Below are 16,127 nucleotides of genomic sequence, written 5' to 3'. Positions count from 1 at the left end.
ATGACTTTACAGAGCATGGAGGTAATGGCGATTGGTCGGTAATTGCAGGGATCAGCACGACTACCCTTCTTGGGTACTGGCTGCACGTTTGCAAGTTTCCAGGATTTCGGCACCGTTCTTGTTTGGAGAGAGAGGCGGTACAGGCGTGTCAGTACAGGAGACAACTCAGGCGCACACTGCTTTAGTACACGTGCAGGTATACCGTCTGGTCCATTGGCCTTATTCACGTCAAGATTCAGCAGAGCTCGGCGTACCTCTTTTTGATATATAGCAATTCTCTGCATAGAGGAACTGCAATGAGGTAGCGTAGGTGGAAGTTTTGAGCCTGCATCTAGACGTGAATTGCTCGCAAACAGCGAAGCAAACAAGTTAGCTTTCTCTGTCGCGGAGTGGGCCAGTGTCCCATCAGGTTTCTGCAGAGGTGGCAATGTGGGTCGGCAGAAGTTGGATTCGACCGCTTTCGACAGGGACCAGAACCGCTTGCTACCAGGAGGGTAGGAGGCGAGTCTGGCCCCTATTCGACTGACGTGGTCGAATCGAGCCTTTCGAAGCACCCGTTTGCAGGACTTGGCAGCTGAGTTAAAGGCTTTTTTCTTCGCGCGAACCCTCTGTGCTCCAGCTTTGGTATCGCGGGCTAGTACCCAAGCCTGGTATGCAGACTGCTTAAGAGCCTCGGCTCGAGCACAGTCCGAATTGTACCATGCTCGGGTCTTGTGATCGAGCGATAGGTCGGAGAACGGAATGAAATATTCCATTCCCTGCCGAATCACATCCGCAACAGCCTCAGCAGAACACGAGGGGTCACCCGAAGAAAAACAGACCTGCTGCCAGGGGAAAGACGCAAAGAAATGCCGCATCTCATCCCAGTCCGCTGACTCGTATCGCCATACTCTCCTCGTGCCTCGTGCTTGATGCAGATATCAAGATTTCACGCTTCTTAACATCTTGCTAATGAATGTTAGGCGTTTAATAGAAATTAATTGTAAATTTACTGCAAAATGTTGTCAGTTTACTTAATACCCTTCTTAATAAAATAAATAAAAAGTCATTTATAGTTGTGAACAAACATACATCAGCGAGCGAAAAAAACCCATTGGGTTTAAGCAGGCGTGCCTCACTCTGCGATTTCGTCGCTTTGCTACAGGTAGCTAAAAGTACATCCAATCGACCCCAATTATGGGGTTTGCCATAAGCCGCGCGTGGCACTGTCGCCACCTAGCGGCCATATCTGTGCTGATCGTGACAGACGCGTTTTGTTAGAGAGTGAGTCTTCTGTACCTAGTAACTACTATTATTTATTCTGTGGTTTAAGTAAAATAGAGTAGTTGCCTGTATATTAAAAAAAAATACAACATACATAAAATAGCACTAAAAGTTATTGAAAAACAAACCATTAACTATAGGTTAGGTAACTAGCTATAATATACCTAGTTACGTTTAGGATTCCGTACCTCAAAAGGAAAATACGGAGCCCTTATAGGATCCCTCGTGTGTCTGGCTGTCCGTCTGTCACAGCCTATTTTTTACACTCTTTCTATTTAATAAACCGAAAAGAACTATGTATAAAGAAGACAATATAATTCTGTAGGTACATCGGTGTCACACTGGTCGTCAATACGCATGTGCGCGAGCGTCCATAGGCTATGGTAGTACTACCACCACCTATTGTTTCACTGAGAGAAAAGTACAACAAAAATACACTTAGAATTACAAAAATAAACTTAATCCGGGGACAAGGAGAGTTAACTAATAGGAACAAATTGACTTTTGCAATTTCTATTAAGTAGTTTTTGCAATTTCTATTATCTGTTTGTTGAAATTATATTTGGGATTACTGAGCTGTTTGTAGAAATAAATAAACTTTACAGAAATAGTGAAACGTCCATAATTATTACTAAAAGTTCATTTTTTCCCCCAGTACGGAACTGTTTTTTAATTCCTGGTGATGATTTTTCTCTCAGTGTTGTCATACATGTGGTAAGGTAAACGTACAACTGCTCGACATGATAATGCCCAATAGTTGACACCTTGCTGTCACCTCTATTGACAATGACTTAAGTTTCAAGATGACTTGCACTGGGACCGCGTCGAGCACCAGTATGTTTAACTCATGCCTTTTCAGTTTTTTTTTATTTGCGTTTCAACTCCCATTTTCCGGTCAATAATAATGATTTTTAAGAACTGTGGTTTCGATACAGACGGACGAACAGTAATCTTCTGATAGCGATCAGTTCAATAAAAAAAGGGGTCTACAAACTTGGTCGAAACTTGATAATTTAGAGTTATGACGCTTTGACCTCCAACATTGTGGAGTTGAGAACTTATTTCTGGGAGCACAAAATAAATAGAGTCAGACTGATTGTGAGAAAAGTCTGCTGCGATTTTGATAGCCCACGCAGTGCAAGTGTTATTTATACGTCATAATTTCATAGAAGTTTGACGTTTAAAATAACACTTGCACTGCGTGTGTTATCAATATCGCTGTAGACTTTTCTTGGTCTAACTTTTACTACGTGGTACTACCGTACAGAAAGGACTCTTCCTACAAAACCGAATTTTGACAGCGATTCAGGGACGAATCATGCTATCCCTTTCTAATGTATGGCACTTTACCTCGGCTATTTAGGGTTGTCAAAATTCAAACCATTTTCTTATCTGTAGTTGTGTACGCAAAAGGACGACATGCCCAAATTGCCCAACCCTAATAATTGCTCGGAGAAATGCTGAGCCGAATGGAGCCGAGTTTGCCCGAAGTCAGGAGTGTCTCCCCACGACAGGGGGCCTAGCGAAGATGACGACTGGGGACACTCTTCACCGGTGCTTTCCAAGCCGCTTTAATACTGGGCCCAGTGCATGCTACGCTGTAATATGGCTTTTGTCTCTAACATCCACACATTGATATTGTGTATATCTACAAACGTGAAGCACGAGCAGAGGCCGAGCGCAACGGCGAGGATCCCGAATAGGCCGCCGCGAGCGTTGAAACCATGCCTGATGAAGAAGATGTAATTGAAGTGAAATACGCGGCGCGCTCCGGGCCTTAATGAGCTGTGCCGTGTCGTGCTGGCATCGGTGAGTGACACATCACGTCTCTTTCCACCGTGACGTAAATATTCTGTCCGCCCAACGCGTACGTTCATCCCTACGCTTTCTTGCCATGCGGCCATCAATGATTATCAGCTTCTTCAGACCTGCATCTCGTCCTGTTCTGCTCAGATGGCTGGAGAAACTAAGTACCGTAAAAGCACCCAAAAGAAAAGGATGAGTGTACTTAGTTTTTTTTTTGTCCTTATTTACTGACTAATTTGGTTTGACCCTCTATAATAGACCCTCTATAAGTTCACAGTCACAGTGATCATTGCTAAAAAAACAAATCCTCTGCCTCTATGGTCCGTAACTCATAATTGCCATGGAAACAAATTCTGCCGGAAATGCAAAAAAACAGTTATCTCCTAGGAAATAGAGTCGCTATTTGCCTGGCTAATCATACCAGCTTGATTGACGTTGCAAAGTGTAGTATAAAACAAAACACGTTACAATTATTAATTAGTTAAAATTTGGTTAGTTGAAAAAAAAATATCGAATATTTGGGTTCCGCAAAAATAAAATGACAGTGTGATATGTCTTAAATGTGAAGGCCACTAGCAAAGAGTAGTAATACCTAAATAATTACCTACGATACAAGTGCGAAAAGTAGGAAATTCGCACGTGTATTGTACAACGTTATGCCGCTACGGATCTTAAACAGGATGTTTTTGTATATTATCATACTCTGTGGTGAATATGTAGGCCGATCGTAAGATTAGGCAGATCGTAATGTTCCTGTGTAATGTTTTGACGATAGTCACATTAATCCAAGATAGATAGGATAGGTTCGTTAGGTTGCTTCAGATGCCCGAAGGGCATAACTGCCCAGAAATAGGAGCCCCGTAGCGGGGCTCCGTCGGCTCAGGGGACGGGTCAAGGATTTTTACGTTTCACGATATGCCTAGGAATTTCACGATATGCCTGACCTTATGATCGGCCGCCGACATATAGTCCGACAAGAAATTGTAGAAAATTATTGAGGGCGCCACTTCCTACGTAACTGTCACATTTTTGATGAAACTTCGAGCTACCTACCGACGAAAATCAAAAGTTTTGTGAAGCCTCCTTAAACCAGGGGTGCGAAACTCCTGAGATCGGCCAAACTCGGCTCCGCTCGGCTCAGCATTGCTCCGAGCAATCATTAGGGTTGGCACCACTTGACTTCCTTTTGCGTGCACGACCACAGATAAGATATATATAATCACTTGAATTTTGACAACCCTAAATAGCAGAAAGGGATAGTGCCATATATTAGAAAGGAATATCAAGATTCGACCCTGAACCGCTGTCAAACTTCGGTTTTGTAGGAAGTTTCCTTTCTGTACGATAGTACTATTATTTATTCTGCGCTTATACTAACTTCCTTTCAAAGTTTTTTTGTGTAGTGGCCTTTTGACGGGCTGCGGAATTTTTCTCACAAATTTTTTATATTCTTCTTTTTCTCAGGAAAACCAATCATCGCTTTATTCCAGCTAATCCTCTAAACGTATAATTAAGATATATTTCACATATCCTGCCCCTTTGTTCAACTTGTCTCGTGTCGTGCGAGCAACCGAGCGTGACAGACACACCCAGCTCAGAACTTTTGCAAAATCACACAAGAATACACGTCTTGGACCATGGCCGGCTGAACGTCCTAGTGCCTTTACTTAGAAAAAAAAGTTACTAGAAAAGAAAAGGTTTGCTGCCAATTAAATAGCACAGTTAAAATCAAATAAAATCATGTGCTATTTTTAATAACAATAAACAATAATATATAATAGGATTCAATTAAAAAGTAATCGCTTAAATAAATTGTCATCGCGCGCGTTTGACTTTAAAAAGCGCGGGAAAGCAGAGGCGTTTTTCTGTTTTAAATACGAACGTTTTTTTTTTAAATTTCGCGGGGTATTTGTCACAGATAATACCTATCATTATATTTTTTTTTAAAGTGAAGTGGACTGTAGTATTATTTCTTTTAAAATGGAAAAATAATGAATACAGTGAGAATATGATAGCAGCTATGTTGAGTTTACTGTTTTGGTGTCCGGTGCTCGCGGCGGTGCAGACTTTGACCATAGACTCGCAACTCGGGACTTCAATTGAAGGTAAGACAAATTCTGATTAAGGCTCTACAGACCTTGCGACAAATTGTATGCGGTTTCAGATAATTTGCTGGCTGGGTAGAAGCACCAAACATAAGTAAAGAAAGAGTGGTACCTAACTCCATATACATCAGTTTTCTACCAAAACGCGAGTTATTTCGTAGTCGACATCTAACGTCAAGTAGTGGAACCATCTGTACCGATACTTGACACCAGAGGGCCTACCGCGAACCACGTTCGACGTGTTGCCTCTCTGTCGCACTTGTAAATTCGTACGTAAGTGTGACATGAGGCAACACGTCGAACGTGTTTCGCGGTAAGCCCTCAGATGTCACAAGTGTCGCTACTGACGAAGAATGTACCACTAAAACAATTTACAACTAATATTATAAGCAGGTGTTGAAAATAGACTTCCAGATGAATCCGGTTAGAGTTTTCGTTCGCCGCGACATCTATTGTCAAATAGCAGTATTTGACGCTAGATGCGAAATAACTCGCGCATTAGTAAGAAAACCGATGTACGGTTACCACTCATTCTTTACTTATATTATTCTATGGTAGAAGCAGAGATATATATAACACGATCCGTATAAGATAAATAAAGTCTAAGAAAAAAGCGTGCCTCAGACGGCCAAGGAAAAGTCATTCTCGAATAGATGGCGCCATTACCTTTGGCCTATTATCGGCTAGATGGCGGTAACGACACCGTTTGGTATTTAACAATTTTAACACATATCAGTGAAAGAACATGAGTCAGTATGGAACAATAAAAATTAAGAATCATTTATCCGTAAACATATTTTGATTATTTTATACATTTTCAATTTTATTTTAAGTTTTAATCGTGTGTCGATAGATGGCAGTAAATGTACCGTGACTACAAAATTGACAATGACAGGACCCCTCTATACTATCTATTCTTTTTGGTAGAAGCAATGAATTCATCGAACGAATATACGCACCTATTATATTAAACAATGGTTTTAAATTCAAGAGCATTGATCAGCGCTTAGTCTAGACCAGCGGTCGGCAACCTTTTAGCAGCCAAGGGCCACATAGCAGTTAACTAAGTGGACGCGGGCCGCACTTTGTTAATATTTATGACTTTATCACACATTGTCATTTGTCAATATTACATACAAAATAGCCAAGGCGGCACTCGGGCCGCAAGTGACAGTTTCACGAGCCGCATGCGGACCGCGGGCCGCAGGTTGCCGACCACTGGTCTAGACAATACGAAGGGTTAACTTAGAAAGCTGTATCCTAGACTCCTAGAGTTTTCTCATTTCTATTCAAGCATGACTTACAGTATTTAAGATCGCCTAGATACTAGATAGATCGCTTTCTCGCCATGTTGGGCTAGAAGTTTGGTAACCTAACTTTCATCATTCACTTGCCCTTGTCCCATTCACTTGGTGTCGGCGCAGAATGTTTTTCTCTTCCACATCTCTCTGTCGCCCCTCATTTATTTCATCATTCACTTGCGCTCGTTTCATATCATCTCTCACACAGTTCATCCACCTTTTCCTCGGTTTTCCTTTCCTCGTACTTCCCTCCATATTCATTCTTAATACCTTTCTCGTCACATGATTTTCATCCCTCCGCGTCACATGCCCGTACCACGCTAGGCGATTCGCTCTTTCTTTTTCTGTTATGGGCAGGCGTGTCTCACTCCGCGATTTCGTCGCTTTGCTACAGGTGGCTAAAAGTACATCCGTTCTACTCCAATTTTGGGGTTTACCATAAACCGCGCGTGGCGCTGTCGCCACCTAGCGGCCATATCTGTCCTGATCGTAACAGACGCGTTTTGTTAGAGAGTGAGTCTTCTGTACCTACTATCATTTATTCTGTGTTATGGGTGCTTTTATTTCTGGTAACCTAACTTTAACTTTATAAATACCAATAAATACTAAATAATAGCTAGCTACTAACCAAGACCACAGAATAAATAATAGTACTACCGTACAGAAAGGAAACTTCCTACAAAACCGAAGTTTGAAAGCGGTTCAGGGTCGAATCATGCAATCCCTTTCTAACCTATGGCACTATCCCTTTCGGCTATTTAGGGTTGTCAAAAATCAATTATCTTATCTGTGGTAGTGCACGCAAAAGGAAGTCAAGTGGTGCCAACCCTAAAAATTGCGCGGAGCAATGCTGAGCCGAGCGGAGCCAAGTTTGGCCGAAGTCAGGAGTTTTGCACCCCTGCCAAGGCACAGACACTGATTTGTGCCAAATTGTGTCTTGGTATTACTGGTTTATTATTAACCAAAGTTTCAATTAAACGTCCAACGAAGACGTAAACAAAAGCTACGTAATACCGCGACCTTGCTCAATTATTTTTATAGCTTGATTGTCAAAATAAATCACTTAGAGCATCCGGATCCGGATTGTGTGGCAATTTAAGTGCAAGTTGTCGTTATTTGTTATGTTGGCATTGCGATAAAATTAAAAGTTTCCTGTAATAAATTGGTAATAATAAGGGATGTCTCATGGATGTCACGTTATTTATTTGTATAACATTTCAAATCTCAAGGTTCTCAAGATTTGAATTGTTTTTAGGGTTCCGGACCCTAATACTGACTCCGCTGTTCGTCTGTCCGTCTGTCTGTCACCAGGCTGTATCTCATGAACCGCAATAGCTAGAAAGTTGAAATTTTCAACACTGTAACCACTATAAAACACCCCCTGAAATCACTCCAACTTAATCCTTAAAATGTGACGTTCCACGGCAAAAGGTACCTTATGGCGGCTGGCACTTACGTCGCATAGCGCCGCAATTATATTGGAGCGGCGTTAATAATAAGCGTAAGCGCCAACCGCCATAAGGTACCTTTATCCGCGGGACGTCACAAATCAGCAATATCTTAACTTAATAAATCTCTTTTAATTATTTTTAGATAACTCATAATATAATTAAGGTGGGGTTAAGTTATTATAAAATTGAAAATTATCAATCTCTTTTCAGACTGCTTTGACCGCATATCGATCGGCGAGCAACTCTCGCCGGACGCCATCTATCGGAACATCACGGAACTAACGACGCACGAGTGCGAGACGCTATGCAAACAGGACAAGCAATGCCAGACATTTGATTACGGGTGAGTTCCCACGTTGGAAGATAGGTGGCACTGTAGTTATTTATGATAGTTCAGTAGATGTCCCTAGTTTTATTTTTATCAATGATCTATGGATCCTTTTGAAGTTGAAGATATACTTTTCCAATTTTACAGTTGACAAAAGTTGACAGTTCTTTTATTTAAGTTTTCGGGATTATAATAAATAAAACCTAACTTTGGGTAAATATATTATTCATGTTTTAAGGTAAATTAGCAAAAATTTTAAATTTTATAAGAAATTTAAGAAAAAGAAAACGAGAAGAAAGTTGCTAAAAAAACCACTATGGAAGTCTAACTTTCTTAGTTTATACTTTTTTCACTGAATTACTATAAAGCTGAAAAAGATTTAATAATAAGATTTTAACTACCATACCATATTCATTGGAACTGATGTATATTACGTGCCCTCAGGGACTTATATATTTGACAAACTATTTGTCTTTTACTGTTTGGAAGAGATCGCCCTCTATCAATAAGTCCGCCTGTTGTCTGGCACTCTTAATCTATATTAGTTTTTTTTTGCTATAATTAACAGTAATTTTGTCTCGTAAACTCATAAGTTCTAATCCTTCCAGGGTTGGCGCAAAAGGCAACGCAACCTGTAACCTCAGCACCCTCGGCGACTCAGACCTTCGCGCCCAGAACCAGATCCAGCGCCACCCTGACTACGACGTCTACGTCCGCAGGGTCCTCTGCGAGCAGATGGCCCCCTCCCCCCTCCAACCCCAGTTTGACGAGGAAAACCCCCCACTCCACCGCCCTATCTTCCGCCCTGATGAAGAAGAACCCAAAAACCCCCTATCTGATGACTTCGCAGACTTAAGGCCTTTTGAAACCAGACCAAACTTCGGACCGCCAAGACCTAACTATATAGACCTCGATAGACCTGATGATTACAATTCAAAACCGAGTTTAGATAACCCTCCTAGCTATGGAGCGCACAGACCTCCTGAAATACCGTACAGGCCAATCAGACCTTTAAGACCTTACCCTGAACCAATTCGACCTGATCTGTATATGCCTGAGAGACCATGGGTAAGACCAGGTGACCCATATAGACCACAACGACCAAGACCAGATGTACCGTACGGTCCTGAAAAACCTTTAAAGCCAGAGGATTACAGACCTATAAGACCGAATGACCCATATGGATCTGATCTAAGACCTGATGATCCTTACAAGCCGGATAGACCATTAAGACCGGATCCTTATAGACCTGAAAGGCCAGGCTCATATAGACCCGATGAACCTTACAGACCTAGTTATAATAGGCCTTATAACCATTCGCGTCCAAAGCCGGATCCATATGATGAGCTGCAGTTCCAAGGGGGCTACGGAAGACCAAAACCAGACCCAGGTCTTTGGAGACCAGACCCTATCTATCCGCCTTCACCAAACGATGATGTTCCTGACTTATACGGACCTAAGCCAGTAAGACCTGAAAGACCTCCATATAAACCCGAAGACCCAGAGTATCACTACATTGTCAGACCAAATAAGAAACCAAGACCTCAACACGAGTACAATAAACCTGCTGAAGACCCATATAAACCTAATAAACCTGACTATGAATCAAACAGACCTGATCCTTACTCACCAATTAAACCTGATCCAATTGAAGATAGTGGCTACGGAAATAAGCCAATTCAAGATTATCCAACAAAACCAAACGATGGGTACAAACCTAAACCAGACCCATATGGACCTGGGCCAATAGGACCACCAGACAGACCTTACAGGCCAAACAGACCTTATTATGACTATCCATCAAGACCCAGTGAAAAACCTAGTTACAGTTACAACAGTCAATACGCTAGTGGTTACGGTCAGAGTCAAGAAAACTCAATCCATTTAGAAATTTATGACCCTCCAAGACCTTATAAGCCAATGAGACCTTTAAACGACAAGCCATATCCAAGCCAAGGTTATGGTCAAAATTATGGCTATGGAAGCTACTCTGGTCATCATTCTTATGCGCCACCTTCTAACAGTCACTTAGGATATGGTCCTATAGAATCAGGGTATGGTCAGAATTATAACAGACCTGGAGACGAAAAACCTGACCGACCTTACGGTCAAGGTTCTTACGGAAGTCAGAATTTTGACCACTCTAGTGGTTACGGTCACAAACCTCAAAATTCTAAACCATCGTATAGCAACCAAGGGTTTTATGGTCAAAACAATTTTGCTGGTGACCATGGTGGGTCAAGCTATGGTGGCCATCGACCATCTTATGGTCAAGATGACAAACCATATGGTGTCAATGATAGACCTTCATATACCAGTCCTAAACCTTCTTATGGTATAAGTCATGATAGTCCCTCTTATGGTAGTACCCAAAGACCTCCTTATGGGGATACTCAAGGAAAACCATCCTATGGAGCTCAGACACCATCTTATGGGAATCAAGACCCAAACAGACCGGACGCAAATGATAAACCTTATGGGAGTAATCAGAATGGTCAAAGTGATTACAAGCCCAGTCAGAAGCCTAATGAGACCTATAGACCTGATGTTAGACCGGTATATGAATATGAATTAGAAAAACCTGGAAATGTGCCTAGTTACATTGTGAAACCTAATGGTGATGTGATCACTTCAAGACCTGTGAGTGTAGGTGATTATGGGAAACCAGGGTATGGGGATCCAAGCTACGGGGATAAGCCAGGATATGGCAAGCCAGGTTATGTGTATGGGGAAAAACCAGGGTACGGAGAAAAACCACAGTATAGTGGGTATGGAGATAAGCCAGCATATGACAGACCATCGTATGGAAGTAGCAATAGCTATGGGTCTAAACCAGGGTATGGGGATAAACCTGGATACGAAAGGCCAGAGTATGGTGACAAGCCTGCATATGATAGACCTATGTATGGAACTGGAGATGGTAATAGACCTGGGTATGGGCCTAAGCCAGGGTATGGTGATAAACCTGAATATGATAAGCCAGAGTATGGAGTTAAGCCAGAATATGGTGGTGGAGACGATAATAGACCTGGATACGGCTCCAAGCCAGGGTATGGGGAGAAACCTGGTTACGATACAGAGTATGGAGATAAACCGGGGTATGGAGGAGGGGATGGTAATAGGCCAGGGTATGGAGATGCAGGATACAGAGATCCAGGGAAGCTGGGCAGTTATAAAGGTAAGTCCGTAGACCTCATTTCAGTAGCCTTCAGGTCTAAGACCTAATTTTAAATTACGATTTCTTTACTTAACCTCTTAAGACCCAAGGTCCTACATCTAGTACTTATAGGTCCTACCTATATAAACAAAACCAAAATCAACTCTATTTCCTCCACTAAAGGTTCAAATTTCAGACTTAAGACCATTATGAGTTCGCTGTGACAATGGGCCCGATTCGGATTTTGAAATAGACATCTATTAGATATCTTTTAGACATCACCAAGATACGATAACGATATGTTTAAGATCTAACCTGTCAAATTTGACATTTGCGCGATTCTGGAGATACTCTTGAACGATTTCCACAGGATATGACTTAGAGATCCAATTCACATCTAATAGATATCTTACTCTATCTAACGTAAAAGTGACATTGGTTGCCCGAATTGCGCTGCAAAAGAGAACTAGTTGATATCAAAACTATAACGTATCCAGAATGGATCTAGTACGTGTCGTCTCTTGTGAATATCTTTAAGTTCGAATACGGCAAATAGACTTGACGAAGTATGTATTTTATTTTTTACATTTTGTAAGTTTATCACGAGGTCTACAGGTCAACAGAGCCACTAGCAATTAGCGATGTGCCGTTCGCGAAATTTTCCCGAGAACAGAGAAATCTATCGGAAACATTCTCGGAAATTTCTCGGAAATATTTTCTGAGAGTTTTACCCTTTCGTCGCAAAAGCGATGAATTCTTTTGTTTTATCACTTAGTATAGGAGATAAGACAAATACTATGGAAGCTTAAAAGCAAATTCTTTGGCACCATTCATAGCAATATAAAAAAATACTATTTGATAAAAAAAACCAGGAGTAAAACAACAGAAAATTTCCCTACCAAGTAATTTGAGGCAAAATGTATACCTAAACTTAAGAAAAATAAATTTTATACATCATTCCGAAATAGGGGGGAGGGGGGGTGTGGACATCGGATGATGGTAGCATGTCATAGGAGGAAACGGGGTCATTCGAAGCATGATTTTTGGATGATTTTAGGGGTCAAAAATCGTCAAAAATCAATGACGTAATTTATGGACAGCCCCATAAGAGAACGTGCTGGAGAAAATTGGAAATTTATCCGGAAATTTCTTCGGAAAGAAATTCTCAGAAACGAGAACGTTCTTTACGGCACATCACTACTAGGAAATACAATTATTGAAAGTAGATGCGTCTTTATGGATCCGAATATACATGTCGGCGGCCGATCGTAAGATCAGGCATATCGTGAAAGTCCTAGGCATATCGTGAAACGTGAAAATCTTTGACTCGTTCCCTGGATCGCCCTATTTCTGAGTAGTTTGCCCTTCGGGCATCTGAAGCAACCTAACGAACCTATCTTACCTATACATATATTGGTTTAATGTGACTATCCTCAAAACAATACACAGGAACATTACGATTTGCCTGATCTTACGATCGGCCGCCGACATCCATATATAATTATGTAGGTAGGTATATATATTTATGTATCTACATTACTTGGGAATTTCGAAGCCGCACTTATAATATACTCGTAACACAGCAAGGTTATGCCATTAATTAAATTAAAACAATACCCAATTAAATAAAACAATTAATTTGCACACGGAAACATACACACACACAAATTGCTTAACATATGTTCAGTTTGTCGTATTTAGTTTTTTTTGAATTTTTGTCAGAAGCCGTCGTATGTGAGCGCGGATCCGCGTACGAGGAAAATATTAGAAAAAACCGGGCAAGTGCGAGTCGGACTCGCGCACGAAGGGTTCCGTACCATAAAGCAAAAAAAGGCAAAAAAAAACGGTCACCCATCCAAGTACTGACCCCGCCCGACGTTGCTTAACTTCGGTCAAAAATCACGTTTGTTGTATGGGAGCCCCACTTAAATCTTTATTTTATTCTGTTTTTAGTATTTGTTGTTATAGCGGCAACAGAAATACATCATCTGTGAAAATTTCAACTGTCTAGCTATCACGGTTCTTGAGATACAGCCTGGTGACAGACGGACGGACGGACGGACGGACGGACGGACGGACGGACAGCGAAGTCTTAGTAATAAGGTCCCGTTTTACCCTTTGGGTACGGAACCCTAAAAATAATCACGGCACACGAGAGGTTCAGGCGGTAGTCGTTATAATTACGAAATGTTATAAAATACCTACTGATGAGTGATGATGATGATATTGATGATCCACATTAAGAGTATCAATCAATCAATCAATCAGTCAATCAAGCATTTTATTCGTGGTAAACTTAAAGCTAGGATTACATACAAAAGTATAACTAAAAACTACAGATATTAATAAAATTGGTAAGCGTTAAAGTTTTCCACGAAAATGGGCTCGCCTCAGCATAATACCTCGGTATAATAGACATACTCATAATATTCTGTTTTGGAAAAATAAATAGGATACTGGAGCTGAGATTTAAATATTTTAGGTACCTACGGTACGGATGCGGCTCCTAAAATAAGTGCGCCAAGGACAAGGTGAAAAGTCCTGCGTAAAAATCTCAAAAAACGAAGTTTCGTACTCGACTGCTTCGTCCTCCAAAACTTAACCAAATGAAACGAAATTTTGAGATCTAAATGGTAATGAAATTATCTGTGTCGGACTGTTTTGCTTTTTAAGTTTTTAGATGTCAGTTTTGAATACCATGCTTTTCTTTGCGGCCTAGTAAATTAGGCCGTTTTTGCCAATATTTGAAGTGCTTTAGCGCCTTAAAAAACAAATATATATGTCATATTCACAAAAAAAATGGTATACATTGAATTGTATTAGCCTAAATAGCTCAATATTTAAAGTCCATATGACACATAATACACAAAAACACGCCCAAAGTAAGGTCACGCCCGTCTGTCCTTTTGTTTCAACATTAATTGTGTTAAACAATAATGTCATGTTTTGGCGGTCTTTCAACCACATTTACGGTTAAAACTGGTGAAGATACGTTTTTATTTTATTTAAATGTACTTTAAAATATAACTAAAGGACAGTGACATGTCATTAAAAGGCGCTCAGCAAATGTTACTGTGGGACTAGGTCGATCTGTGTAAGATTCTCCTATAATATTATATCTGTTAGACCGAGCTTTGCTCGGAAGACATAGCGTTTTCCCAGAGATAAGACCTAGCTAGGTCGATTTATCGCCCCCGAAAACCCCCATATAGCAAATTTCATCGAAATCTTAAGTGCCGTTTCCGATATCCCCGAAATATAAATTATTTATATACATAAATAAACAAGAATTGCTCGTTCAAAGGTGTTAAACTTATAATTTATTTTTAGATCACAGTAATAGCTGTAATTGATATTGTAAATGACATCATTGTAAGTATGACTTAACTATAGGTAACCGCTATTTCGACCATCACGCCTTAAAGTGACATTCCATTTCCAACTGCAGCTGCAATACTGTTCATTTTACTATGGAAATTGACAATGACAGCGACGCGTTTCCATAGTAAAATGAACAGTATTATCATGCCGCGATCAGAAAGGGATAAGAAATAACAGATTTCCATACACTTACGTCAAAATCAATATGGATTGACAGCTATCTCAATCCCTTTCTAATCGCGATTCAGTAATATTGCAGCTGCAGTTGGAAATGGAATGTCAGCACTGCCGGCGCCGGGTACTCATGAAACTCATGACAATATACATGCTGGCTAAAAGAATACCTGCATTTCCATTGCCAGGAAGGCTTTGGGACTACACTGAGCAACTTTTGCTATGGGACCAACCCTGAAATCGCGAAAATTTGGCTGTTTCATACATTTTGGCTGGACCATTTTCTATGGGAGTGTAATTTTTTTCTCGATTTCGGGGTTGGTCCCATAATAAAAGTTACTCAGTATAATCCCAAAACCTCTCTGGCAACGGGAATGCAGTTATTTTGTAGCCACCGTGTATGTTATGTAAAATCCGCCTAAGCGAATTCTGCTGTAGTAGTAGGTAACATCAGAGGGCCTACCGCGAAAACCGAAATTCGCAAATTGCGGGGATCTTTCTCTTTTACTCCAATGAAGGCGTAACTAGAGCGACAGAGAAAAATGCTCGCAATTTGCGAACTTCGGTTTTCGCGGTTATAGCCCAGGCGTGGCTCACTCCGCGATTTCGTCGCTTTGCAACAGGTAGCTAAAAGTACATCCGTTCCACACCAATTTTGGGGTTCGCCATAAGCCGCGCGTGGCGCTGTCGCCACCTAGCGGCCATATCTGTGCAGATCGTCACAGACGCGTTTTGTTAGAGAGTGAGTCTTCTGTACCTAGTACTATTATTTATTCTGTGCTAGCGGCCATATATGTTTGATCGTAACTGACGCGTTTTGTTAGAGAGTGACTCTTCTGTACCTATGTAGTAGATACTATTATTTATTCTGTGGCAACATTTTAGTTCCTAAAATGTTGTACAAACCTAACTCAAGTTTACAAGCCCATGATGATCTTAGCCCGCAGTTTTTGCCGTAATGGAAATAATGGAAGGTCTAAACAATTTACTCGGAGTCTACTGGTAAATTACTATTCGTGCGATATTTGTGGTGCAAGTCACAAGCGTTAATCCTGATTCACGTTAGACCGGGTCCTGTCCGGGCCGGAGCTTCCGGAGCTCACTTTTCTATGACATGACAGGCAATTATGTGATGTTTCAATAGAAAACGATGCGCTGGAA

The 16,127-nt window shown here is 41.0% G+C and overlaps 1 protein-coding gene across 1 annotated transcript in view; it reads left to right on the top strand.

The window, feature by feature from the left end:
- The first annotated feature begins 5,077 nt into the window (after positions 1-5,077).
- LOC134676779 (uncharacterized) overlaps positions 5,078-16,127 on the top strand; it is a 69,634-nt gene continuing 58,584 nt past the window's right edge. The window contains exons 1-3 of the mRNA XM_063535161.1: positions 5,078-5,174; positions 8,137-8,269; positions 8,863-11,432. Of these exons, the coding sequence (XP_063391231.1) occupies positions 5,078-5,174; positions 8,137-8,269; positions 8,863-11,432 (2,800 nt within the window). The remainder of the gene's footprint in view (positions 5,175-8,136; positions 8,270-8,862; positions 11,433-16,127) is intronic.

Source organism: Cydia fagiglandana, chromosome 25 (assembly GCF_963556715.1).
Source record: "Cydia fagiglandana chromosome 25, ilCydFagi1.1, whole genome shotgun sequence".
Taxonomy (NCBI): domain Eukaryota; kingdom Metazoa; phylum Arthropoda; class Insecta; order Lepidoptera; family Tortricidae; genus Cydia; species Cydia fagiglandana.
This window is presented reverse-complemented; position numbering and strand designations above follow the sequence as displayed.